Here is a 27,724-nt window from a genome sequence, read left to right on the forward strand (position 1 = left end):
AGGCGCCCCGAGCCAGCATTCTCTTAGCTTCTCATGGATGAGAATGTCAAATAAATGTAAGGGAGCAAGTGACGTCAGCAAGATGGCAGAATGAGACATCCCCACCTCATATCTGCCCCTTCAACAACAATTTGGTGGTCACCCATGGAAAAAAAGTGTCTTTGTGGGAACTGTAGGATTCAGACAGGAGACTGAGAAATCCAGTGCAGTCCAGGAATGAGGAGAGCCATTTAGAGGAGACAGCCCCACATGGGCAATTGACTTACCAACGATGGTCCTGGAGACAGACCCAGAAACAGCTTTGTAGCTTTGGAGATGCAGCTACAGCCCTGTTCAGCTTTGATTCCATCACCAGCACTATACACCAAGGGAACCACAGTCTCGCCCACTGGTGCACTGGGCTTACAGACCTCGGTCTCACTGTGGACCCTGAAGTAGCCCATGAACTGGCTTCATTCCCTCTTGGCTATGGTCTGGGAACCCCTGGAGAACACTGATTTATACAACCACATGTGGAGGAGATAGCTTTTGTAAAGGTCCAGGGGTCCAGTGAAGAAGTTCTAGCACACTATTGGAGCCAAAAAAAGAAAATCTGGCATTGGAGTCACTGGATAGGGTAAGAGGAACACTGACTGAATCTGTGTCACTCCTCCCCACAGGTGGCACAGCTGAGTGCCAAGAGAGCCCTTCTTGGTCCTTATTTCTCCCGTGGGGAGAAGTGAGAGCACATGCGTGAGTGCCTGGCTTCCACAGCTGTGCAGAACGCTGCCAAAGAGGCCCATCTGTCTCTCACCCCATCCAGAGGACTGAGCTATGAGTCACACTACTGGAGGGTGGTGAGAGGTTGGGAGAAGAGTGGTCACGGGGTCAGGACAGAACGTATAAAAGGGACAGGGATCTTACTGAGCCTGGACTTCATTAATAGGCCCTCCCATGAGCTGCTGGGGATGCCTTGTCTGAAGAGCCCTTCAACTGACCCATAGCCACCCCCAGCAATCCACATGTCTCACTTGCACACCTCCACCCTGAAGCCACATCCCTGAGAGCCACACTCTCAACAACCGAAAGAGTGAGCTTTTGCAGACCGCTAGTGAATGCAAGCAGAAAGCCAGTGAATCTGTGGGTCTAGGAGAGACCACAACCTTGAGCATTTAGCACAACTCTTGGAAAAACAAAAACGAAAGGGAGGCTGTGAGCACCTCGGCCTGACTACGGAGGCTGGAGAGGTGGCATACAAGTTTAAGTATTCTGCTACAAGAGGAGGCAAGAAGTGTGGAGGAGTTGGGAGTTGTACCTATAGAAGTTCTGAGAAAACCTCAGAATCCTTAGCAGGGCTGACAGAAGGTATTTATTTCCTGGAGTAGCAAGTAAAGACTGGAAGAGGTAACTCCTACTTCAAATGAGAAGATAACAATACAGGACTTCAAGGAACATGAAAAATCAAGGAAACATAATATCCCCAAAAGAACACAGTAATTTTCCAATAACTGACCCCAAAGACATGGAGACCTGTGATTTACCTGATAAAGAATCCAAAACAGGTGTTTTAAGGAAGTTCAATGATGTGTATGATGGCACAGAAAAAACAATTCGATGAAATCAGGAAAACAATATATGAATAAAATGAGGAGTTTAACAAGATGGAAATCCTAAAAAAAGAACCAAAAAGAAACTCTAGAGCTGAAGAATACAATAAATTAAATGAATATGCTCTAGAGACCATCAACAGAATAGATAAAGCGGAAGAAAGAAAAAGAGATACTTGTGCACTGTTGGTGGGGATGGATATTGGTACCATGGAAACCAGTATGGAGGTTCCTCAAAAAATTTAAAATACGTGATTCAGCAATGCTACTTCTGGGTATATATTCAAAGTAAGTGAAATCAGAATCTCAAAGAGATATATATAGTGGAAAACCAGCTGTGAGAAAATTTTGCAATAACATGGATGAAACTTGAGGGCATTATGTTAAGTAAAATAAGTCAGACATAGAAAGACAAATGCCTCATGATCTCACTTATACATGTAACCTAACAGAGCTGAACTCACAGAAACAATAGAATGGTGGTTGCCACAAACTGAGAGGTGAGGGAAGGGGGCGGGTGTTGATCAGAGTACAAACTTCCGGTTTTAAGGTGAATGAGTTCTGGGGACCCCATGTACAGTATGGTGACTTTAGTTAACAATACTATATTACATACCTGAATGTTGTTAAGAGAGTAGACCTTAAATGTTCTCACCACACATACACCCAAAAAAAAGGTAATTATGTGAGGTAATGGAGGTGTTAATTAATGCTATTTTGTTCATCATGTTGCAATATATAATGTATCAAATCATCACATTGTACGCTTTAAAATTACATGTTATATGTCAATTAAATCTCAATAAAGCTGGAAAAATATGAAGGGAAGTAAGAGAGAAGTATAGGAGTAGGAGGGTGTGAGTCTTTTTTTTTTTAATATTTATTTATTTATGTATTTTGAGAGAGAGAACATGAACAGGGGAGGGGCAGAGAATGGAGGAGACAGAATCCAAAGCAGGCTCCGTGCTGCTGGCCTGAAGCCCAATGTGGGGGTCAATTTTACAAAACATGAGACCATGACCTGGGCCGAAATCAAGAGTCAGATGCTCAACCAACTGAGCCATCCAGGTACCCCTAGGATGTGAATCTTTTTTTTTTTTTTAACATTTTATTTTTATTTTCTGAGAGACAGAGAGAGACAGAGCACAAGCAGGGGAGGGGCAGGGAGAGAGAGGGAGAGACAGAATCTGAAGCAGGCTCCAGGCTCTGAGCTGTCAGCACAGAGCCAACCCACGGATGTGAGATTATGACCTGAGCCAAAGTCGGTGTTCAACTGACTGAGCCACCCAGGCGCCCCTAGGTACAGTATGAATCTTCTTAAAGAGCACAGAAACTTTCTCTTTCCCTTGCCCGCATCTTTTCTGTACGTTTCAAATTGCATCAAAATTAAAAGTTAGAAATGCCAATCCATGCAAATGGTCTTTTCAGCAAGAAAGAGAAGTAGCACACAAAAGTTCAATAGAGGTTTAAATATAATTTAACATAACTGACCTCACCATAAAGAAAATAGCTGGAGGAGCACCTGGGTGGCTACACTAATGCAAGGGAAAACATTGCACTGAAAGATTTAAAAGGAAGAATCAAACCTGCCCCCTTACCTCTTTAAAATATTTTCTTCCCTAAGAGTCTTATTATGAATATCCTACTTAATGTCGCTACCCTTCCTTGACCACTGAACTTTTCATCACCCATGCTCTGCTCTTTTCCATTTTCCATAGAACACAATGACCTATAATAAATTAAAGAATTTAGGGGCGCCTGGATAGCTCAGTCAGTTAAGCATCTGACTTTGGCTCAGGTCATGATCTCATGGTTCGCGGGTTCAAGCCCTGCATGGGGCTCTGTGCTGATGGCTCAGAGCCTGAAGCCTGCTTTGGATTCTATGTCTCCCACTCACTCTCACTGCCCCTCCCCCAGTTGTATGTTGTCTCTCTCTCAAAAATAAATAAACATTAAAAATTAAAAAAAAAAAGAATTTAAAAGCTTGGTTTCTTTAATGTTGTTTCTCTAAAAGAAATTAGTTTCTGGGGTGCCTGGGTGGCTCTGTTGGTTAAGCATCTGACTCTTGGTTTTGGCTCAGGTCATGATCTCATGGTCCGTGAGTTCAAGTCACGTGTGGGGTTCCATTCCGTGCTGACAGTGCAAATCCTGCTTGAGATTCTCTCTCTCCCTCTCTCTGCCCCTCCCCCCACTCGTGCTATCTCTCTCAAAATAAATGAATTAAAAACACTTTTTAAAGAAGTTAGTTTCTGTGTTTTGTACAATGATGGTCCAGTGTAGCCACCAAAGTGCCCAACCAACATAAGAACTCTGATAAATATCTTGGAAAACACTTAATGAATGTAACATCACAGATTTCTGTTTATTTGAACCACCCAGCTATTTTTTTTTTTAATCTCTACTCATTTCAGTCAGTACCCACAGTGAGCTCAGGAATGGAAAGGAATCATATTTTCAGACAAACTTCCAAAATGATTAATAATCCTGCATAATGAAGTGTTTGGTTTCATTCTCCAACTTAAGAGATCCCAATGTTGTCTGGCCTCCTTAGTGTTCCTTGAGATTTATTTTTTAAATGTTTCACAATTAAGTTGTTCCTTAGTTATCCCTGAAACTTTTGACAGAAAACTTTGTAATTCAACATTAATTGCTTTCAGTAATTTGTACAACCTGCAAATGTTTTTCATTGAAAATCTCAACTCCCTGTGCAGGTATTGTCACCAAAATTACTGGTGACACGATAATTACTTTACACCATGGAGATGAGATCATGGAGTCCCAAACCTTTATCCTGGGTTCAGATGCTCCTTTCCACCTCTGCACAGATGCTTCTCGAACACCTACTGTCCTGATTCCAAATGTTATTTGGGGTAAGTGTCTAGTTTTTGTTTTTGTTTTTTTTAGATAAGTGTGAGATTCATAGGAGAGTTATATCACAAAAAATCCAGTAAAAAACACAGATATAAAGTGCACACATGCTCTCTCTTGCTCCATGTTTTATGGGTTGAAACAGAAACATATTTCTGTGTCTAGTGAAAAATGACGTTTCCTGAGAACATCTGACACCTACCACCCCCTTGCCCACATTCTTTTTTGTTTTAATGTTTATTTATTTATTTTCAGAGAGGGAGAGAGGAAGGGGGGAGAGAGAGAGGAGGCAGGGAAGGGAAGGGGCAGAGAAAGAGGGAGAGAGAGAGAATCCCAAACAGGCTCTGCAATGTGAGCACATAGTCCCACTAGGGGCTCAAACCCATGAACCATGAGATCATGACCTGAACCAAAATCAAGAGTCAGATGCTTAACTGACTGAGCCACCCAGGCATCCTGCCTTTACCCACCTTCTTTACGGCTACCTGGCATTTCTCCTCTCTCCTCAGAGTTACAGCTTCTATGAAATCTTTCATTTCTCTCTGAAGATGCTGAACATCATAGGACACGCTCTAAAGACTTCACACAGTAGATATGTGCCCAACAGTTAGATAATGACAATGAACTCCAGCCTCTGAGTAGTTGCCTGGGGTCTGTGTGACAGGTGCTAGAACACGAATTTACTTGTTAGATTTTCTGGTGAGCCAGTTGTACTAACTGAAGCTGTGATGACAAAGGTTGAAACTTTGTCATCAGAAGAATGTTAAGGGGCGCCTGGGTGGCTTGGTCGGTTAAGCGTCCGACTTCGGCTCAGGTCATGATCTCACGGGCCGTGAGTTCGAGCCCCGCGTCGGGCTCTGTGCTGACAGCTCAGAGGCTGGAGCCTGTTTCAGATTCTGTGTCTCCCTCTCTCTCTGCCCCTCCCCTGTTCATGCTCTGTCTCTCTCTGTCTCAAAAATAAATAAACGTTTAAAAAAAAAATTAAAAAAAAAAAAAAAAGAAGAATGTTAATATTTATCTTCTGTTTACAGAATTAAAAAACCAATCTCATCCCCCAGTTAAGAGAGATTATTATTTGAAGAACACTGTGCCTAATGGTTGTAGGATTTGGGGCTGGAGCAGCGAGGGAGGAATAATCAGAGACTTCAGTAGTCTTCCAATAGTAGTATTACCCTGCTGTGTAATCCAGCGGATGGTAAAAGTGCCTTGTTAGTCTTCTTCTGCCGTTAACCTATTGCTCTCTCTACCCTCCAAGATGTATGTTTATCAAACTAAAAAGATAAGAATAAAACAATAGAATAAAATTCTGACTGGAGAACTTGTTTGACGGGGAAGTTCACGCCCCCTTGCTAAGAGCAGGAGTCACTTAATTTGGATCCTCCCTTTGTTGCCCAACACCCTGTGATTATGGGAATGTCATGATCCTTTATTGCCTTTGTACTTCTGAAGTCTTTAAGGGCTGGAATGATCAGTAACCACGGCAATTTCAGATTTTAGGACTCTCATGTGGGCTTTTAAAAAAATGTTTATTTATTTTGAGAGAGAGAGAGAGAGAGAGAGGGAACATCAAGAGTCGGATGCTTAACAGACCGAGCCGCCCAGGCATCCCCCCTCCCCCGCCCCCAAGTCTTGATTTGGGCTCAGGTCATGAGCTCATCGTTCATGAGATCGAGCCCCATGTCAGGCTCTGCACTAACAGCACCAAGCCTGCTTGGAATTCTCTCTGTCCCTTGCCTTGTTCTCTCTCTCTCTCTCTCTCTCTTAAAATAAACAAACTTTTTTTAATTATAAAATTTTAAATTTAAAAACTACGAATTTCACCATGAAATTTTTAGGAAATCAATTCATGCATAAATTTCAGGTGGATTTCCACTCTGACACCCCCTCCCCTGCCCCTTTCCTCCTTCCCAGCCCAGACAGTTAACCCTGCTTTACTTGTGGAGGATCCTTCTAGACCAATTTATATTCAGTCACGAAGATCTCTCTTAAGTCACATCTGCTGATTTACGGCTGAGTGAATTCACCTTCTGCATTCTTTTATGAAACATATTAATCAATGTCCAAGGAATATGATGGATCCTTACTAGTGAGGGGTTTTCCTCCTATTCACCCCACGGACTCTCTTATCACTAGCCCATTAGGTTGTTTACCAAGCGTGAGGTGTCTCCCCCACACTTAAATACAAACTGCTCTATTTCAGTTACTAAAATAGAATTGAAATGTATTTTACACAGCATTTACTTTAATCTCAAATTGCACAATCATTCCAGAAAACAAGAGAAAAAAATGTATCAGGTAAAATTTTATGTATTCAGTATTCTAAATGATTTTCAAAACATTTTAAATTGGCAGCTGTTTTGTATCTGTCATGACATGGTGTGTCAGGTTCAACCAGACACAAGAGAGGGCCAGAAAAACAGTTTATTATAGTCACGGGTCCTACAGAGACAGAGTCCGGGCACACCAGCAGGGGGTCATTGGTGGAAGAGCCAAGGGGGTTGACTCAACCAAGCAGGTGGAGAAGGTGGGGGATGGAAGAGGAAATGGAGGAGGACCTCTAGGCAAGCGCCTTTATTGAGGGTCAGGGTGGAGTACACGGGAGACAGTGAAAGGGGATTCCACTGGTGCATCTGAATATCCCGAGGTCACAGTCAGTTACATATTTTAAAATGTGTAACACAGCAGGCCAATAAGAAAACTCCAAATTGTGTATCTTTTCTGATATGCAATAAAAATGATGCAATTTTTCTAGAGGAAACCGACCCTAATGAAATTTCAGCAAGAGTATGTGTGCATTTAAAAAGTACAATGTCATTTTTGGTATAATTTGTTTTTTTCTGATGTTTGTGAGAAAAACACATTTTATAATGTATGCTTTCTTTTCTAAGAGTTGCCTGTTCATTTACATTGCCAAAGAAACACCGAGATTATTATAATTGCTGCTTCTACATATTCAAATGCTTTCTTTGAGTTTCATTTTTCTATTTGTTTGAGGGGTCTTTCAGTAAAAACACAGTATAAGCATGAAAACACTTTTAATTATTATCTTTTTTTTATTTTAGAGACAGCGTGCAGGGGAGAGGCACAGAGGGAGAGAGAGAGAGAATCTTAAGCAGGCTCCACACTCAGCAAGGAGCCCGATGCAGGGCTCAATCCCACGACCCTGAGATCATGACCTGAGCTGAAATTGAGAGTTGGACGTTCAACCAACTGAGCCACCCAGGAGCCCCTTAACTATACATAAATACAAATGTGCTACAAATGTTTTAAATCCTCAGTTTTGGTGCACACTTAGTAATACTTGGCTCAGCCAAAATTATGAAAATATACTACTACCAGGGGCATCTGGGTGGCTCAGTCGGCTGAGTGCCCAACTCTTGATATTGGCTCAGGTCATGATCCCAGGGTCGTGGGATTGAGCCCTGAGCCAGACTCTGCTCTGATCATGGAGCCTGCTTAAGATTCATTCTCTCTCTCTCTCTCTCTCTCTCTCTCTCTCTCTCTCTCTCCCCCCTCTACCTGTCTCCCCCACTCACACACTCCCTCTCTTTAAAAAATATTTTAAAAAATAAATAAGTTCAAAAAGAGAACATATTTTTAGCTAAGAGATTAGACATTTCTTAGGTTTAGATCCAGTAGTTATTTATTTTCTTAAGATTAGAGCTCAAAAAATATACCTGTGATGTCTTAACTAAGTCTCCAAATATTTTACTACCATATATTAAAAAACTCATTTCTCCAAAATAATTCAGCATTAACTTTTATCATATATAAACTTCTATAAATTTATCTCATAAATACCTGCAAACATAGATAATTTGTAATCTCCTTATTCTATTCCATATTTGGTTTTTGCCAGTAGTAACCCATAGTTATTATATACTTTATATATAGTAAGGAAAGTTCTTTTCATTAAACATTTAAAATTTTGGGGGCGCCTGGGTGGCGCAGTCGGTTAAGCGTCCGACTTCAGCCAGGTCACGATCTCGCGGTCTGTGAGTTCGAGCCCCGCGTCAGGCTCTGGGCTGATGGCTCAGAGCCTGGAGCCTGTTTCCGATTCTGTGTCTCCCTCTCTCTCTGCCCCTCCCCCGTTCATGCTCTGTCTCTCTCTGTCCCCAAAATAAATAAACGTTGAAAAAAAATTTAAAAAAAAAACATTTAAAATTTTGCATACGTTTGATGTTAATAGAGAAAATTTTGAAATGTTAACATTTTGGGGGCACCTGGGAGGCTCAAACACTCAGCTTCAGCTCAGGTCATGATCTCATGGTTCATGGGTTCAAGTTCCGTATTGGGCTCTGTGCTGACAGCTAAGAGCCTGGAGCCTACTTTGGATTCTGTGTCTCCCTCTCTCTCTCTCTGCCCCTCCCGTTTCTCTCTCTCTCTCTCAAAAATAAATAAATATTAAAAAAAGAGAAATGTTAACATTTTCATTGGAATTTTATTCAGTAACATACTTCTTAGTGTGAATTTTATTGTTAACATTCCAAAAATTTCCATCTAGGATGATAGTTTTCTTTGTTGTTATTCAAAATGAACCGTATGACTTAAGTAGTTTCTGGTTTTCAATCAATGTTCCCCTCATATTAGTTTATTTTAATGTTGTTTTCCAAAATTCCACTAGTCTTTCACTATTCACTGACACCTTGGAAAAGGCTATTGCCTAAAAAGGAAAATTTAAACTGTCTTGATTTGAGACTATTCTAAATTACGTGATTTATCCTAGTAACAATTCCGATGTTTCTCAAGTGTATAACCATCTCAGTTTTCAATCATGGAACTTTAAACCTATCTTACAGCTATTGCTCCTTAATCCATGCCAGGAAGACCGTGACTCCGTAAATTGCTGTCCAGCAGGCTGGCTTTGTGTCTTTGCAATCTGAAGAAGTCTTCATACTTCATCAACCAAGACTGAAACATCAGTGACTCTGGAAGAAGGGATTGTCCTCATGAGGAAGTCTCTCCTCAAATGTCGTTGAATTTATTTTTTACTATTTAATTTTGTATCTCTGAATCTTTTCCCATGATGAAATATTTTTATCCGACATCCACAGGTCTTATCCAAACAGGCCATTTTTTTTTGTGTGCCTCCACAGACATTTCTTAATGCAAAACGCAGGCTGTTCAGCTAATGCAGGAGTAATGGTTGATAGTCACCCTTTACCAGTTTTCAGAATTAGTTGTTTCCCTAACATCTTCCAGCATTAACTTTTGCATTACTTGTCTATATATGCCTTTGGTTTATCTATGTCAATCCTTTCAAGTTACCGTTGCACCAAAGTGGGGCAGTGACAGCTTCTTCAGGACAGACCTTGCCACCTCCCAAAGTAACCCTCAGCACTGATGGTTTCCTCTATTCCCTTGCCAAGCAAGCCGTTTTGGGATGATCTTTGGAGGTTCCTGCCCTAAGTCTGGAATATGTCAGTTTTTTCTTTTTTCCTAAACCACACTGCTTCTTATACGGAAAAACTGTATTAGGTGTCCATAAACTGGGCGCTAGAATTAGGCACTGTCGTGAAGTTGTTTATAATTTCTAGATTTTTTTCAATGAAAAGAAAAATGAAATACATGCAAGTTAAAACCAATACTATAGGAGTTGGTATTATTTCTGTCAAATGTAGGCTTTAGACTTTTACTCAGAATCTTTGGTTTCATATGTGCATTTGTTTTGTCTTACAGGGAAGGATTTATTTCCCATTTATACGAATATGTTTGTTCCCAAAATACCATACAAATACATTATAGTAAAATATGCAGACAAAAGTTAAGATTTGGGCAGATAGTTTTGCCTCCATTTATCCCCGTTCAGGATATACACTCAAAATTCTAATTTTCAATTCACTTGAAATGTATTTCCCTATTCATATTTCCTTTACATACAGGGACAGCCACATGGATAGCCAATCAAATTTTGTAACATTTGAATTTAGTGCTTTTAAAACAATTAATTTAACATTATTTAATAATTATGTGAAATATGTACATTTGTACACATAAGGCACTATGACAACATTTCTTCCTTACAAGTCTAGCTTTAAAATTAGCCCCATCCTATATATGTTCTGTGTCCATATTGTCACTCCTCCACACACTTGGGGAAACCTTAGCATGTTACACACAGTTTTGTACCTTGCTTCTCACTTCAGAATACACACAGTTCATAACTGCAGATCAGAGTCTAGAGATCCTCCTCACTCAATTCACAGGTGTGGAAAACTCTGTTGTGCAGATGGGCCATAAATCACTCACCATGTTCCAGTGAACAGACATTTGTTTCCAAGTGGAACCTTCAGGAATAGACTCTGTACCCATGAGCATACATATATAATGTTTATTTTTTTTCTTTTAAAAAAAATTTTAATGTTTATTTTTGAGAGAGAAAGAGAGGCAAAGCGCCAGCAGGAGAGGGCCAGAGAGGGAGACACAGAATCTGAAGCAGGCCCCCGGTTCCGAGCTGTCATCACAGAGCCAGACGCTGGGCTCGAACTCATGAACCGTGAGATCATGACCTGAGCTGAAGTTGGATGCTTCACCGACTGAGCCACCCAGGCGCCCCTATAGTGTTTATTTAAATTTAGAAAGAATGTGCTAAGCTTAGCGCTGGAGGCTACTGGGTTTGGTGGTAAATATTTCTTTTTGTTTGTCAAACTGCATTCCTCTGGCTGCAACTGAAACCAATGTTCCATAGATGACGTGATGGCTTCTGTCAAGTGGCAAATCGGGATTACCTTAGTCACTCAGCTGGGAGTGGGAATCCTTGGAAACTTCTCCCTTCTTTGTCTTTATAACTTCACTCTGCTCACTGGACACAAGGTGAGACCCACAGACGTGATTCTCAATCAACTGGTCTTAGCCAACTCCTTGGTGCTTTTCTCCAGAGGGATCCCTCATATAACGGCAGCTTTTGGAGCAACATATTTCCTGAATGAGGCTGGATGTAAGTTTTTCTTCTACTTCCACAGAGTAGCCAGGGGGGTCTGCCTCAGCACCACCTCCCTCCTCAGTGGCTTCCAAGCCGTTAGGCTTTGCCTCAATGTCTTTAGTTTGATGGAGCTCAGGAGATCCTCAAAGTGCATTTACTTGTGCTGTTGCCTTTGCTGGATCCTGCATCTCTTGGTAAGCATCTTTATTCCTATTAAAATGGCTGGTCCAACGCACAGTAAAAACCTTAGTGTGAAGATAAATTATGGATACTGCTCCCCATTAAATCCAGACCGATTTTTAAAGTTTATAGTGACAGCCCTATTTTCTACAATTGACCTCGCATGTTTGGCCTTCATGGTCTGGGCTAGTGGCTCCATGGTTATTTTCCTACACAGACACAGGCAACAGGTCCAATATATTCACAGCAACGGCCATTCTCCTAGACCTTCTCCCGAGGCCAGAGCTACGTGCACCATTTTGATCCTTGTGAGCTGCTTTCTCTCTTTTTACTCACTGTCTTCTCTTTTGTCTGTTTGGATGATTCTATTTGTTATTCCAGGCCAGTGGCTGGTGGATGCCTCTATATTTTTGTCTTTATGTTTCTCAACATTCAGTCCCTTTGTGCTCATTTTCAGTGATACTCGTGTCACTGGTAAACTGCAAAACCGGTTCTGTTTTATCGGCTAGGCAAGGTAAACAGCTTTTGCTAATTTGGCTGAGACCATAAGACTCTGTTCTCTATGGGAAATTCAATCATTCTTTCCATCATCTGCTAATACTTAGGGATCAATAATTTTCAGATTTTTGATAAGACAGTATTATGCTGTGTAGACTGAAACAATTAGGTCCTAGAACTCATGAACCCTATAAAAGGAGCACGTGAATATTATGTAAGTTGTTTACACAAACATTACTCAAATTGTTTTAGCTTCATCCATAGAAAAATCCATGAAATTTTGAAATAGTAGAACAGAGGAAAAATTGTGAGTTTGGGGATTTAGACAAAATCTCTCACTTTGCAGGTGTTTTGGTGTATATATAGCAGTAAATTATATGTAATATAAAGTTTTCCATTTTAATTATTTTCAAGTATACGATTCAGTGGCATTAAGTAAATCTGCAGTGTTCTGTGTCTACTACCATTACCACTATCTGTTTCTAGTTCACATATATGTGTGAAAATACAATTTATATACGAAAATAATACAACATATAAAGTTGTGTTAATTTCAAGTACACAACATAGTGATTTGACAACTCTATACATTACACAACACTCACCGTAAGTGCAGCCACCATCTATCACCATGCAGGGTTATTACAATATATTTGACTCTGTTCCCTATGCTGTATCTTTGTCCCTGTGGCTTATTTACTTTATAGCTGGACACGTGAAACTTAAAAAAAAATCAAACCAAACAGAAAATATGTACCCACTGACCAATAATTTCCTATTTCCCTCTCTGCCTAGGCCCTGCTAACCTCTAACCTATGTTCAGTCTCTATGAGCTTGACTATTCTGGGTATTTCCTATGAATGGAATCATAATATTTATCTTTTTGGGTCTGGCTTTAATCACTTAGCATAATGTTTTCAAGTTTCACCCATCTTGTTGTATGTATAAGAACTTCATTCCTTTTTGTGGCTGAATAATATTCCATTGTATAAAATACCACATTTTAAAAATCCTTTCCTGTGTTAACAGATACTTGGATTGTTTCCACCTTTTGGATATCGTGAAGAGTGCTAATATGACCATTGGTGTACAAGTGTTTGTTTGAGTCCTGCTTTCCATTCTTTGGGTTGGATACCAGGAGTGTTAAATGCTAGGCCCAATGGTATTTCCACATTCAAGTTTTTGAGGAGCAGCTAAACTGGTTTTCACATTGTTCAATCTCACACTGCACTACTTTACATTCCCATCAGCAACAGATGAGGGCTCCAATTTCTCCAATTTTTCTAAGGCTTTGTCAATACCATTTCTGCCCCACGGCCATCCTGGTAGATGTGGAGTGATACCTCATCATGGTTTTGGATAAAATTTCCCTAATGAACCATTCTGTTAACATTTTAAGTAATTCACACCTGCTGTTTTCCATGATCCCTTTCCTCACCTATTTTCCCCTATCTACTGACCTTCCATCAGTATATAAATAGGGACTAACACCTAGAAGGAAAACTTCCTCGCTGCTATCACCTCTTTAATGCTCTATTTCTGATGACCCAGAATCATCTTCCCCACTGCCCATCCCAATCAACCTTGCAGCCCACACATTAAATTCCCTCCTCCACTCTCTTTTCCATTCCCCAATGAAGCCAAGGAAACCCATCTTTCTTCCAGTGTGAGTAAACTACACATAGCAAAATATATATCCAACAGGAAACAGACACATCCTGTTAGAAATAAAGGTAATATATGGCTTGAGCCGGTTACTTTGGGATTTTCTTCCTCCTTTATTCAACTCAAAAGATAACCTTCCTAACTCAAGTAAGACTTCTAGAAGCGGCTCCTACTTCAAGTAAGATTTCTTCCAGCCCTTAAATAGGTTAGAAGTTTCATGCTGTACTCTGTGGATTTCCATGTACTCAGAGCTCAGGGTGAGGAGGAGTCTGGAATCCCTACGTAAGCACAACAGAGAACAGGGTATGGGCACTGAAGAAACCTCAGTAATCTGCATGGGGTCGCCAAGGTGTCTGGAAGAAAAAAAAAACCAAAAAAAACTAACCTGTGCAGGTGCTGGATGAGACTCACAAGGCTGGGCAAAGAACTACTACTGCTGGGGCTGGGAACCGCTGCAGATGGCACAGGCCACACAGTGAGGGTGCTATTAGAACCCTGCAGGGAACAAAGGCAACAATGACCCCCCTGCTGTTTACACTCAGGTTGCCACCCCATTCTACTACCCCACAAGCGGTTCTCACCCTTTGACTTATATTTTTCAAGTTTCTGTTTTAAAAGCATTCACCATTGCTTTGGGGTGCTTTCCAGACACCCCTGCGGGAAGCCGCACGGGGGGCGGGGACTTGTCCCGGGTGGGGCCTTGCTTGCATGGATTTAGGCTCAGGGGCAGGTGGGTCTTGGAGGCAGCAGGAGCCCACGCTGAGGGTAGGTTCCGCTTGGGGGCTCTCAGTGCACCTGTTTTCCCTGAGGGAACCTGGTTAATTCTTTCCCTCCGCAAACAGACATGCTCATCAGGTCAGCGGGCCAGGTGTGATTCGAGGTCGCATCTGACCGGGGACAGCGTGGGCTGGGCACAGCGGAGATGGAACTTCAGACCCCAAGGTGCCGGTGGGCCCCATGGAAGCTCGGGTGGAGGGCCGAGCAGCGCGGGGGTCCGGGGACACACCTAGAGGGGGCGTGGGCACCTCCTCAGAGGCCCCCGAGTCTGAGTTCCCCCTTTCCACCCAAGGGGCTTCCAGGGGGCGCCCGCCCGGGTCCCGGGAGCGGTGAGGGCCGCGAGCTGCTGCCGAGGGCCCCCCAAAGGACAGCGGGAAGTTGCGGGCGCGCGCTGACGTTCCTGGGTATCGGGCTCCTCCCGACAGGGCTCCCCCGGGGCCCTCAGGCTCCAGGCGCCGGATTTCCGCCGCGGATCCTGGGGGCAAAACGCCCCCGCCTCGGGCCGCCGACCTGAGCCGCCAGCGACGCGTCTGCGCGGCTCGGGGGGAAGAGTGCGCACCTGTGCCCGCCGAGGCCAAATCCCCACCTTTGTGGGCGACCCGCGGGAAGCGCACACAGTGCCGCCGGGCCTGATCCGGGTCTTTAACTCGTTCTGAGACGCGGGGCCGGGGCGCGTGGGGAGCGGCTCTGGGACTGGGGAGGGGGTAGGCACGTCCGGCACTGGGCGCTTCCCAGGGGGAGACCTCCCACGTCGCCCACGACCACCCCGCTCAGCCGAGGGGCGCCCGGGTGCGGGTCGAGCTTCCGCGAGGGGACCGTCCCGGGGCCTCGCCTCACACCTTCCTAGACGGTGTCTGTACTCCGCGAGCAAACGTGGCCTCGGGGCTCCGCGAACCTCGTGCCGAGCGCCACCGTGGGGACTACATTACCCATAATTGCCAGTGCCGCGTGCCCAGAGCGTGCAGCCAATGAACTCGCAGAAATAGAGGAGTTTCCGCGTGTGGACCAGAGCTTCGGGGCGGGACTTCCGGCACTCCTGAAGCTGCAGTCGCTTTGCTTTCGCGTGCAGCCGGGATCTCGGACCTTTAGGAGCGTGCAGTCGGGTCCGCGGTGGTGAGAGCCAGAAGGCGGTAGGGGTGGGGTTGTCCCCACTGCACAGCAGCTGGTCTGAGGTGGTTGACAACTGTGCACGAGTCCCGCCTTTGTCGCCGACCTCTTAGGACCCCTCTGTACCTACAGAGTCGGATGGCGGCGGCCGCGCCCCGGGACCCGACTCAAGTAAACGCGCGGCCTCCAGGTCCTCCCCGCCCTTCCTCCACCCAGGCCCTAAAGGCCCGAACACGAGGTGCCTGCTCGCGTCCCTACGGCCCAGGCCCAGGGGTCCGGGTCAGTGGGGAGATAATGTGTGACGTCCCCATTTCTTTCTCTTTTCTCCCTCCCCTCCCCTCCCCTCCCCTCCCCTCCCCTCCCCTCCCTTCCCTTGTCCTGTCTTCCCTTGTCTTCTCTTCGTCCCCATTTCTGAAAGCCACCGTTGATGAGATGTGAGAGTGTTACAGGCAGAGAGACTGGTTTGTCTTGTCTTCCCTTGTCTTCTCTTCGTCCCCGTTTCTGAAAGCCACCGTTGATGAGATGTGAGAGTGTTACAGGCAGAGAGACTGGTTTGCAGGGGCAATTGATCCAGGAGGAAATGCTCCTGTAGTGCCAAGATGAAGAGTTTCAACTTAATTCTCAGGATGCCGGGAGCCATGGAAGGTTGTGAATAGAAGAGGTACAAGATCTGAATTAGGCTTCTCAAAGTTTTCAAAAAGTTACTCAGAGTTAGAACATACCGGAAAGAAGATGATAATTCCGAGGCACAGGGAGTTTGAGTCCTTGGCCAAGGTCACGCAGTTGTAAGAGTCAGCACTGGGGACTGAGGCTGAGAGAGAATGCAGTCATCCCAGGTCACCTGTCTCCAGGGCCGGGCAGGGGTGCAGGGGAGCCCATGGAGCCCTGCCATGGTTACATCCCTCTGGTGACCCTCCTCCTTGCAAGACCAGAGAAGCACTTATGGACTGTATGAAGGTGAGTGAGGGATATCCCAGGCCCTCAATGGTCCTGAGCCCCCATCTTGGTCTCTGGAATTGTGTCCTGAGTCTCTTTGCCTGCCACTCTTCCACTCTTCCTGGGCCTGGAGACCCAGGGTCATACATCCAGGCTGGAAGTTATATGGAGAGGCCCCTATTGCTGGCAACCAATACAGTGAGGTAAAAGATTGTTCCAGACAGAGGTATTGGAATATGTTCATGCTAGGAGGTGAAGGTGTGTTTGTTCAAGGAACTGCAGTTCCTCTTCTTCTCATGAGAGAAGAGAGAACAGAGAGCAGATGGGAAGGGGTGGGGCCTGGAATGGCTCCATGAAAAGTTGGGTGTCTCTTCTGGAGGTGATGGGGAAAATAGGAGGTTTGGAGCAGAGGGAGGTGATCTGACCTCGGTCTCATCAGGACCCCTGAGGCTGCAGCCTGGAAGAGCGAGAGCAGATACTCTTGGGGGGCCAGGGATGATGGGAAAAACAGGCAACTTGCAGTCCTTGAGGTGAGTGCTGGTGGTTGTACCAGGGTGCTGGCTGTTGAAGTGGGAGAGCTGGTTGAATTCTGGATCAGTTTTTAAATTAGGCCTGGCCAGAATTTCAGATTTTGAGAAAGAGAGAGAAAAAGGTAAACAGTTGTAGGGCTCAGCAGCTGGAAGGGTGGAAACTCCCTTAACCAAGATATTAAGGTTGGTAGAAAGATTAATTCTCACTGGGGAGATGAGTTTTGTTTTTGGCTATCTTAAGACTCGGAGATGTTTCAGAGAAACACGTGTGGAGGACAATTAGTAGATGGCCACAGAGTTCTCTGGAACTCTGAGAAGGGGTTCAATAGGGAGACATCCAGAAGGTGGTGGTGTCTGCACCGGGGGTAGCTTGGGTCCCAATTAGGAGGGGGATCCTTGTCATCATGATAAAGGTATTGGCTGCCCAGCAAGGGGAAGCTGGGAGCTGTGACTGAGTGTCATGCCTGGGCATCCGGGTGGGGTGCTGGGCCTCATAAACACAGCTGAGAGGGAGAAATGGCTGTGGGAAGGTTGTGGGAGAGGACAACCTGTCAGGTGGCCAGGGCTTCCACAGGAAGCGTGGACATAAGGGGAATGCGGGCGCACAAGAGTAACTGAGGCAAGATGACACTGAGGCCCACACTAGTGTTTATTCATACTGCGGACTTACCAGGAATTTATTGTGTCTCTTGGTGTATCCTAGCTGTTTCAGTCAGGCTGGCAAATTAGCACCGGGGCAGAAGTATCGCTGGAGCATCGCTGGGGCTGGGGTAAGAGACCTCCAGGGCTGGGCTTTGACTGCTGGTTTGATGGATAGGAAGTCAGTGACTGATGAGGGGACATCACGTGCACCACAAGTGGAAGGGAGCCCTGGGGTCCTGAGGTCTGCAGGTGGTTCTTGGTGGCTGGGGTTGAAGCAAGGAGCAGAACCAGGTGGAGAGGCCTACAAGTGGGTTTTGTCCCCTCCGGTAGCAGGGATCAGTGGAAGTCTGGGGTAGCGCTGGGTCCTTTTGGAATTTGCCAGACACCACCTGGATGTCATAAGCAGGTAATGCCTGCCATTACCAGGGTGATGCTTCTGGGTAGGAGGGGAGAAGTGGTTTCCAGAGCAAGACTATGAGAGAGGTGTGGTGGAAGTAGTTTCATGGAGAGAGAGCATGAACTGAAGGACCTAGGGCCGTGACTTTGAGGACGTAAGGGTGGAGAGTGAGCCCGTATTTGGTTGTGTCTCGGAGGCACAATCTGGGAGACCCCGGACAAGAGGACGTATGTCCTAATGCCAAGCTCAATATTTAGATGGCACCTCCCTGCGCACATGCCGGTTGTTGCTGTCGGCAGTGACAATGATCACGATACTGTGAGAAGAGAGCAGGTCTCTCTGGCTCCAGGACCTGATATGTCTTCCATAGTGGGGACCGCTGGAAGGAGAGGGAGCATGGAATGAATGTCGGGGTGAAGAAACTCAGAGTCGTAAAAAAGCTGATCAAGGAATGATCTGTCCCCATCACGGCAGGGCTGTGTGACTTTTGAGGACGTGGCCATTGACTTCTCCCAGGAGGAGTGGGGGCTCCTTGATGAGGCTCAGAGACGCCTGTACCACGATGCGATGCTGGAGAACTTGGCACTTATAGCTTCGCTGGGTAAGGCCTTCACACGCACCCCAGTATCCTGGTTTTTGTCCATTGTCTTTTACCTCCCAGGTAGCTCTGCCCTTTCTGCAGCCGAACCATGGGTCCTGCTCGCTTCGCCATTTTCTTGGCACACGTGTCATGTGGCAGACCATAGTTGTGTGCACTGCCCTGAGAAGACCTAAGTCCCATTGCTCCAGACATTCAGGAAAGGGTCTGGGATTCAGGAGTCTTGCTGTCAGCCTAACGCACCGGAACCTTGTTTGCTCTCTCCCTGGCAAGATGACTGTGTCCATGGCACCTTGTGTTCCAAGTGCTTAATTACGGATAGAGTCAGTGGTTTTAATAATACTCATGTTGGTAAAATGTAAAACACAAAGGATAAACCCTAATGTAAACTGTGGACTTTAGTTAGTAATCATTCCTTTGTCAATGCCTATAAAACGTGAAACACAAAGGGCAAATGATATTGATGTTGGATATGGGGTCCTGGTGGATAGAACAACATTTAGGTTACAGTAGCCCACCATGAGGTACCCTTTAATTTTTCTAGATTTAAGAACAGGTACAATCGAGTTGTAGGACAGAGGAGTAGTGAGGATACTCTCTTTTATTTATTAGATTTTATATACAAGTTTTAATCCCTGGAGGCCCTGTTTTAACTTACATTGGGCCATATTAACATTTTACCTGGGTTGGAGGTGGGGGGCTATGGGATCTCATTGAGCCCATCTCTGTCAGAGACTTACATTAATTTAAGTGTATTCATCATGTTAGAGCATCTGTGCCCAATATGGGATATTTCTGGGTCTTAAGACACTGGGAAATTTAGGAAAGGCTAGTGTTCAAATGAGGCATATCTGTTTCTGTTTTATATCTGGTTACTTTCCTGAGTATAGGAGTACAGTGTGTAAAAGTAGTGGGATTCCCCAGATAACAATTTGAGCCCCAGTAATGATTAGGTCGATGAGGTTTTGGCTTTGGTGCCTTTTAGTAAATGATGTTTAAACCACTTTACTGAGGAATTATTGACATGTCTAAAAACTGTATATATTTTATGGATACAATTTGATGGGTTTGGGGATAAGTATATACCCGTAAATACATTACCATCAGCAAAGCCATAAACATATCCATCCCTCCCTAAATTTCCTCCCAACCCTTTATTATTATCTTGATCATTTGTGTGTGAATGTGTGTGTGAGTGTGTTAGCAAATTTTAAATATACAGTAGTCCCCCCTTACCCATGGTTTCTCTTTCCATGGTTTTAGTTACCCACAGTCCACTGCAGTCTGGAAGTAGATGATCCTCCTTCTGATGTATCTTCAGGTCAGTAGTAGCCTCACGCTAAGTCACAGTGCTTGTGTCATTCATCTATCCTATCACGTAGGCATTTTATCATCTCACATCTTTACAACAAGAAGGTATGGTAGAGTAAGAAATTTTGAGAGAGACCACATTAACATAACTTTTATTATAGTATATTATTATAGTTGTTCTACTTTCTTATTAGCTATTGTTAATTTCTTACTCGGCCTAACTTATACATTAAACTTTATCATAGGTGTGCATGTATACGAAAAAGTGTAATGTAGACAGAGTTCAGTACTATCCGCAGCTTCACGTCTCAACTAGGGATCTTGGAATGTGTATCCCTCAAAGATAAGGGAGAACTATTGCACATTACGGTACTGTTAGCTATAAACTGCTGTATAGTAGGTCTCCAGAACTTACTCATGTTAATAATTGAAATTTTGTACCATCACTCCTCCATTTCCTCTTTCCCCAAGGCCCCCTTGTCAAGATTAGTTGGTCATATATTTAGGTCATATATTTAGGGGGTTATTTCTGTGCTCTCTATTCTGTTCTGTTGGCTCATGTGTCTGTTTTTATGCCAGTACCATACTGTTTTGATTACTATAGCTTTGTAATATAATTTGAAATCAGGAAGTGTGATGCTTTCAGCTTTGTTCTTCATGCTCAGGAGTGCCTTGGCTATTCAGGGTCTTTTGTGGTTCCACCCTAATTTTGCTTGTTTTTCTACTTCTGTGAAAAATGCCCTTGGTATTTTGAAAAGGATTGCATTGAATCTGTAGATTGCCTTGGGTTGCATGGACATTTTGAGAATGTGAATTCTTTCAATTTATGAACAAGGGATATTTTTCCATTTATTTGTATCTTTAATTTCTTTCATTAGTGTTTTATAGTTTTCAGTGTATAGATCTTTCACCTCCTTGATTAAATCTCTTCCTAAGTATTTTATTATTTTTGAGGCTCTTGTAAAAGGGATGGTTTAATTTCTTTTTTGCACAGTTCCTTGTTAGCGTATAAAATGCAAGTGATTTTTGTGTGTTGATTTTGTATCCTGCAACATAATTTACTGAATTAATTTATTTTAACAAGTTTTTATTTTTCTTGCCCAATCACTCTGGCTAGGACTTCCAGTAGCATGTTGAATAGAAGTGGTGAGAGTGGTCATCCTTATCTTGTTCCCGATCTTCACCAAAAATCTTTCAGCTTTTCACCTTTGAGTATGATGTTTGCTGTGGGCCTGTCATATGTGATCTTTATCATGTTGAGGTACATTCGTTCCTTCCATACCTGATTTGTTGAGAGTTTTTTGTTTATGAAAGGATGCTGAATTTTGTTACATGCTTTTCTATCTTTTGAGATGATGATATGATTTTTATCCTTTATTTTGTTAATGTAGTATATCACATTTGTGGATTTGTGTTTGTTGAACCATCTTTGCACCCCAGAGGTAAATCTCACTTGGATGTGGTGTATGATCCTTTTAATGTGCTGTTGAATTTGGTTTATTAATGTTTTGTTGAGGATTTTTGCATCTAGGTACATCAGGGATATTGGTCTGTAATTTTCTTGTGTTGTAGTATCCTTATCTGGCTTTGGTCTGAGGGTAATGCTGGCCTTGTAAAATGAATTTGGTTGTATTCCCTCCCTTCAGTTTTTTGGAAGAGTTTAATGAGGAATGACATTAAATGTTTCATAGAATTCATCAGTGAACCCATCAAATCCTGCACTTCTCTTTTGGGTGAAGGTTTTGGTTTTGTTTTGTTTTTTAAAGGGGAAGTTTTTGATTACGGACTCAATGTCTTTATTCATTATCGGTCTGTCTAGATTTCTTATTTCTTCATGATTAAATCTTAGTAGTTGTATGTTTCTAGGAATTTATCCATTTCTTCTAGGTTATCCAATTTGTTGATGTATAGTGGTTAATAGTCATCTCTTATGATCCTTGTATTTCTGTGGTATCAATTGTAATGTCCTCTCCTTCATTTCTAGTTTTGTTTGTCTTCTCTTTTTTTTCCTTAGTCTAACTAAAAGTTTGTCAATTTTATCTTTTGGGAAAAAAATTCTTAGCTTTGATCTTTCCTATTGTCCTTCTAGTCTCTATTTTATTTATTTCCACTTTGACCTTTTTAATTTCCATCCTTCTGCTAACATCAGGCTTAGTTCTTTTCTAGTTCTTTGAGATGCAAAGGTAGAATGTTTACTTAAGATCTTTCATTTTTTCTTAATATAGATATGTATCTGCTATAGCCTTCCCTCTGGAACTTTTTTTGCTGGATCCCATAAATTTTGGTATATTGTTTGTATTTTCATTTGTCTCAAGATATTTTTTTTTTATTTAAAAAAAAATGTTTAATGTTTATTTCTGAGAGAGAGAAAGAGACAGAGTACAAGCAGGGGAGGGGCAGAGAGAGAGGGAGACACAGAATCCAAAGCAGGCCCCAGGTTCTGAGCTGTTAGCACAGAGCCTGACACAGGGCTCGAACTCACAAACTGTGAGATCATGACCTGAGCCAAAGCCGAATGCCCAACCGACTGAGCCACCCAGGAGCCCAAAGATATTTTTTGATTTCCCTTTTGATTTAATCTTTGAATCACTGGTTGTGCAAGAGTATGTTCTTTAATTTCCACATATTTGTGAATTTCCCAGTTATCCTCCTGTTACTAATTTCTACTTTTTGTTGCATTTTGGTCAGGAAAGATACTTGATATGACTTGATAGATTTGTTAAGACTTTTTTTAACCTATCATATAATCTATCCTAGAGAATGTTCCCTGCACTCTTGAGTAGAATGTGTATTCTGCCGTTCATTGGAATGTTCTGCATATGTCTGTTAGCTCCATTTGGTCTGTAGTGTTGTTCAGGTCCACTACGTTTTCTACCATCAATGTTTTGTAAAATGAGAAAACGTCATGTTATACATAAAGTTTAAAAAAAACAAACATGATTAATACTTTCCCACCATCGTCAGCATGACTCATCAGTATTTCTCCTTTTTCAGTTTGTTGGCATGGAATAGAGGATGAAGAGACACCTTTTGAACAGAGTGTTTCCATAGAAGTTTTATCACAGGTCAGGATTCCAAAGGCAGGTGCCTCCATGCAGAAGACTCACCCCTGTGAGAAATGTGTCCCAATCCTGAAAGACATTTTGCACTTGGCCCATCTACCTGGGCAGAAAGTGTATGTAGATGGAGCATGTGCAGACCTGTACCAGCTTCGGGAGTATCACAGTGCAGAGAAGAGGGATGTGGGCAGGGCTTCATTTATAAAGAGCTACATATTCCATGTGTCAGGGAATCCCTTCACCTGGAGGAAAGTTGGAAAGGAGTTCCCGGACACATTGGGCTTTCTCCAGCACCAGGTCATTCTCAACAGTAGAAGCCAAACAAAATCACCAAGTGTGGGGAGGCCTTTCCTTGTGGAGAAAGTCATTACAAATCATGTGAATGTGGGAAAGCCTCCAGCCACAAACACAGCCTTGTTCACCACCCAAGAGTCTCTACTAGAAAAAGGGTTTATGAGTCTAGCAAATATGGGAAGGCTTTTCACTGCAAGTACTCACTTGTTCAGCTCCAGAGATCCCGCACTGGAGAAAGGCCTTACAAGTGCAGCGAATGTGGAAAATCTTCTAGGCTAAGGGCCACCCTCATTATACACCAGAGAGTTCACACTGGAGAAAAGCCGTATAAGTGTGGTGAATGTGGGAAATCCTTTAGTCAGTGTTCCAACCTTATTGAACACTGCAGAATCCACAGTGGAGAAAGGCCTTTTGAGTGTGAGGAATGCAGGAAAGCCTTTGCGTGCAAATCCAATCTTGTGAGGCACCAGAGAACACACACTGGAGAAAAGCCTTATGAATGCAGCGAATGTGGGAAATCCTTCAGACAAAGCTTCACCCTTGTTCGACACCAGAGAATTCACACCACAGCAAGCCCTTATGTGTGTGACCAGTGTGGGAAATCCTTTAGCCAAAGAGCTGCTCTCATTAGACACCAGAGAATTCACACCAGTAAAAGGCTTTACGAGTGTGGAGAATGTGGGAAAGCCTTTGGATCCAAATCCAAACTTTATCGGCACAACCGAAGTCACACTGGCAAAAGGCCTTATGAATGTGCTGAATGTGGGAAATCTTTTACACAAAGCTACAGCCTTGTTGAACACCAGCGAATTCATAGCAGAGCAAGACCTTTTGAGTGTGGCCAGTGTGGGAAACGCTTTAGCAGAAGAGCTATTTTCACTAAACACCAAAGAATTCACACTGGAGAAAGGCCTCATATGTGTCATGAATGTGGGAAATCCTTTAGTCGAAGCACCAGCCTTACTCAACACTGCAACATTCACACAGGAGCAAGGCCTCATGAGTGTGGCCAATGTGGAAAATCCTTCAGGCAAAAATCTGTTCTCATTCAACACCAGGTAGTTCACACTAGAGAAAGGCCTTATGAATGCAGCAAATGTGGCAAATCCTTTAGCCAACGCTCTAGCCTCAATCTCCACCAGAAATTTCACAGCATGGAGAGGGCCCGTGAATGTAGGAAATACGGGAAATCCTTCATTCCAACCTCCAATGTTGTTTAACACCAGAAAGTCCACATTTGAAAATGGGGTTAGATTTGAAGGAAACATGCCGTCTCCCTGTTCACTCTAATGGCCCTAAATAGTTGTGTGAGGGAGCCACATGCCTGAAGTTGAACCTCATACCTCCAAGCATCCAGGGGGGGCGAAATATCCCCTCAGTTTATAGGCATGTGTGAGGCTTACAGGGGCTGCACTGCACGGTCCAGACCACCCAGGGCCCTTACCCGAATGCCACCACTGCCAGTTTTTCCAGTAGAAGCCATCCCACTTTACTACCTTGTACACTGCTTCATCGGTCACTCCAGTGTGCCTCAGGCAAGGCAAATGTCTATGGCCTCTCCCATTCCCTGGAGGAAATCTAGAGTAGTCTTTGCCCTTACAGTGATTTCCCTTTTCTGGTTAAGTATGAATATGACTCAGTTTGGGCCAAGAGTGGGCTCTGTTGGAAGCTTGCAGGGAAGGCTTACCTACTTCATGGAAATTGTTGGTTTCACATGACACTTGTAATTGATTTTTCTAGTCTTCAGGTCATCAACCAGTAACTATCTACCTCATTGCTCTGGTTTGTGCAGTAATAAAGGCCTTATTGTTTAATGTACCTTTAATCTTGGGGGGGGGTGTTCACTGTTTGGCGTGGGTGGAAAACAGAATTGTACTCTGTGGATGTGCTTTTGTGGGGGCCCCAGCTTTGTGCACCTCAGCAGGGACGACATAAAGACCAAGAGTAGCTCTCATTCCAGTTTTAGCCTAATGTGCATTGCTGCACAAGACCTAGGAACCAGTGCAGCGCTTCATAGTCCTAATTTGTGGACTCCATACTTGCTGAGACCATAGGACACTCTAAGGAGGGGTCCCTTGTTTTGCCAAGCTCCGGTGCCTTTAGGAATGGTGTGAATCTATTCTCTTGCTCCTGGGGGGTGCTGTTGAGGGGAAGCTTTTCACCAGGTTCTACAAAGGAGTCAGTGTCCTGATGTTTATAATTCTGAAGACTGGCATCACTGTCAGACAACAGGAGCCAGGCTTCAACCATAACTGGTACTAATATTCTTGATGTGATTAACAGGCAGGGGAGGGGCCTGCAGCAAACCAGATGGTGTATGCCTCTTCTAAAAGTGCATCCTTGCATGTTCCAGTGACTATGCTTGTGAGGAATTCCAGGACCACCACAGCTGTGTGTCTTCTGTAGCTGAAGTCATTGTTAGAGCAAATAATCTAGAGTTTGTGAATTCTCATTGTCTTCCTGAGCTGTTGCCCTCAAGGGTCGTCCATTGTTCTAAAGGCAGAGAAATGAAAGAATGGAGATTGTCCATTGGAGTATTAGGTTGTTAAACCTGCTGGTTTCCAAAAAGTGGGCAATTCAGATTTTTTATTTTGAACGATTTATTAAGAAGGCTTCACATTCAGCATGGAGCCCAAAGCAGGGCTTGAACTCATGACCCTGATAGCAAGACCTGACCTGAGATCAAGAGTCAGGCGCTTAACCGACTGAGCCCCCCAGGCACCCCTGAACTACTTTTTTAGAGATTTTGAGGCATAATTGACATGCAATAATCTATACATATTTAAGGTGTACAATTTGAAATTTCTTGTCATACGTATAAACCCATGAAACCACCATAATCATGACAATGAACAACTGTGATGTACCTCATGCCCTTTTATAATTTCTCCTTGTTCTTACCAGACCTACAGGGATCCAGTGATGTACTGTCTTTAACATATTAGTTTGCATTGTCTAGAATTTACATGAATAGAATCATAAAATGTCTACTCTTTTCTGATATTTTCCACAGTGCATAATTATTTTGAGACTCCTCAATGTTGTTTATATGAATGTTTATTTTTTTATTGTTGAATAGTATTCTACTTTATGGATTTGCCACTGTTTGTTTTATCCATTCATCTGTTAATGGGCGATTGGATTGTTTCCAGTTTAGTGCTGTTAGAAATAAAGCTTCAGTGAATATAGGCCTATGATTCTTTATATGAATGTGTGTTTTATTTCTCTTACGCCAGTAAGTCAGAGAATGTGAATGTTTCAATATTTAAGAAATTGCCAAACTGTGATCTAAGCTGGTTATACCCGTCTGTGTTCCACCAATAGTACATAAACTCCCGTTCCTCCACATTTTGCCAATGCTTGGTATTGTCAGTCTTTTTAAATTTATTTTTTTTAATGCTTATTTATTTTCGAGAGAGAGAGACAGTTCAAGACAGGGAGGGGCAGAGAAAGGAGAAACTGCAGTAGGCTTCAGGCTCTGAGCCGTCAGCACAGAGCTCGATGCGGGGACTTGAACCCACGAACCGTGAGATCATGACCTGAGCCAAAGTCAGATGCTTAACTGACTGAGCCACCCAGGTGCCCCGCAGGTCTTTTTAAATTTTAGCTGTTTTAACAGGAGTGTAATAGCAACTCACTATGGTTTTAATTGCAGTTCTCTGATGTTTCATGATGTTGAGGATTTTTATGTGTATTTGCCACTTGTATAACTTCTTTAATGAAATGACTGTTAACACCATTTGCTTATTTTTAAACTTTCTAGTTCTATCAGTCTGCCCACATTTATTAATTGGAATTTTACTATAAGGAAGAGCCGTCCCTTCTGCTTTTATAAACAGATATATTTTGGTAAATTTAGAATTTCACAAGTAATCAAAACAGTACAAATTAAAATGAGGAGTAAAAGTTTTTAAACTATTAGAGTGACAAAGATCAAAAAGAATGGAAAACATTCAAACATAGCATAATTTTCCCATTAACTTTATTATCCTGTCATCTACCCTGAAGAATTTATGATGTGAATAACCACTCATGTATAACATGGCTTGACAGAAATTAAACGAAGCTTTTCCTTAATGAACTATGTCATTTAATACATTAAAATTTTGCTATTAAATGTCTAAGTAGCAATAAATAGCGTATTTAAACACTTCTTTCCTACCTCATCCCTTAGAATATTATAATAGTTATAACTTATTAAATACATATAAATCCCTGAATAAGCAATTGATACACATTAATTCACTTAATCCTCAAAATTACCTCCAAAACTAGGTTATTACTATATCCATTTTATAAACTAGGAAACCAAAGCTCTTTTTACTAGCCCAAAGACTAACAGTTAAGCTTCAGA

General features: G+C 43.0%; 4 protein-coding genes across 4 annotated transcripts in view; 2 read left to right on the top strand and 2 right to left on the bottom strand.

Moving 5' to 3' along the window:
• Positions 1-14,165, bottom strand: part of LOC125152434 (zinc finger and SCAN domain-containing protein 4-like) — a 42,080-nt gene extending 27,915 nt beyond the window's left edge. The window contains exon 1 of the mRNA XM_047834366.1: positions 14,105-14,165. The gene's annotated coding sequence lies outside the window, so the exon portion shown is untranslated. The remainder of the gene's footprint in view (positions 1-14,104) is intronic.
• Positions 1-27,724, bottom strand: part of LOC125152410 (zinc finger protein OZF-like) — a 516,059-nt gene that overhangs the window by 242,851 nt on the left and 245,484 nt on the right. The gene's annotated exons all lie outside the window — the stretch shown is intronic.
• LOC125152444 (vomeronasal type-1 receptor 1) lies at positions 11,151-12,065 on the top strand. The gene has a single exon (XM_047834387.1). It carries the CDS (start codon positions 11,151-11,153, stop codon positions 12,063-12,065), a length of 915 nt encoding a protein of 304 aa, XP_047690343.1.
• LOC125152425 (zinc finger protein 416-like) lies at positions 15,544-26,541 on the top strand. Its single transcript, XM_047834336.1, is given in 4 exon segments — positions 15,544-15,609; positions 18,583-18,709; positions 23,012-23,386; positions 23,389-26,541. Coding segments are annotated over 3 exon segments (1,611 nt in total). The 5' UTR covers positions 15,544-15,609; positions 18,583-18,675; the 3' UTR covers positions 24,591-26,541.

Source organism: Prionailurus viverrinus, chromosome E2, assembly GCF_022837055.1.
Source record: "Prionailurus viverrinus isolate Anna chromosome E2, UM_Priviv_1.0, whole genome shotgun sequence".
Classification (NCBI taxonomy): Eukaryota; Metazoa; Chordata; class Mammalia; order Carnivora; family Felidae; genus Prionailurus; species Prionailurus viverrinus.

Coding starts and splice junctions, on each gene's coding strand:
- LOC125152444 (XM_047834387.1), top strand. CDS start 11,151: ATGGCTTCTGTCAAGTGGCAAATCGGGATTACCTTAGTCACTCAGCTG.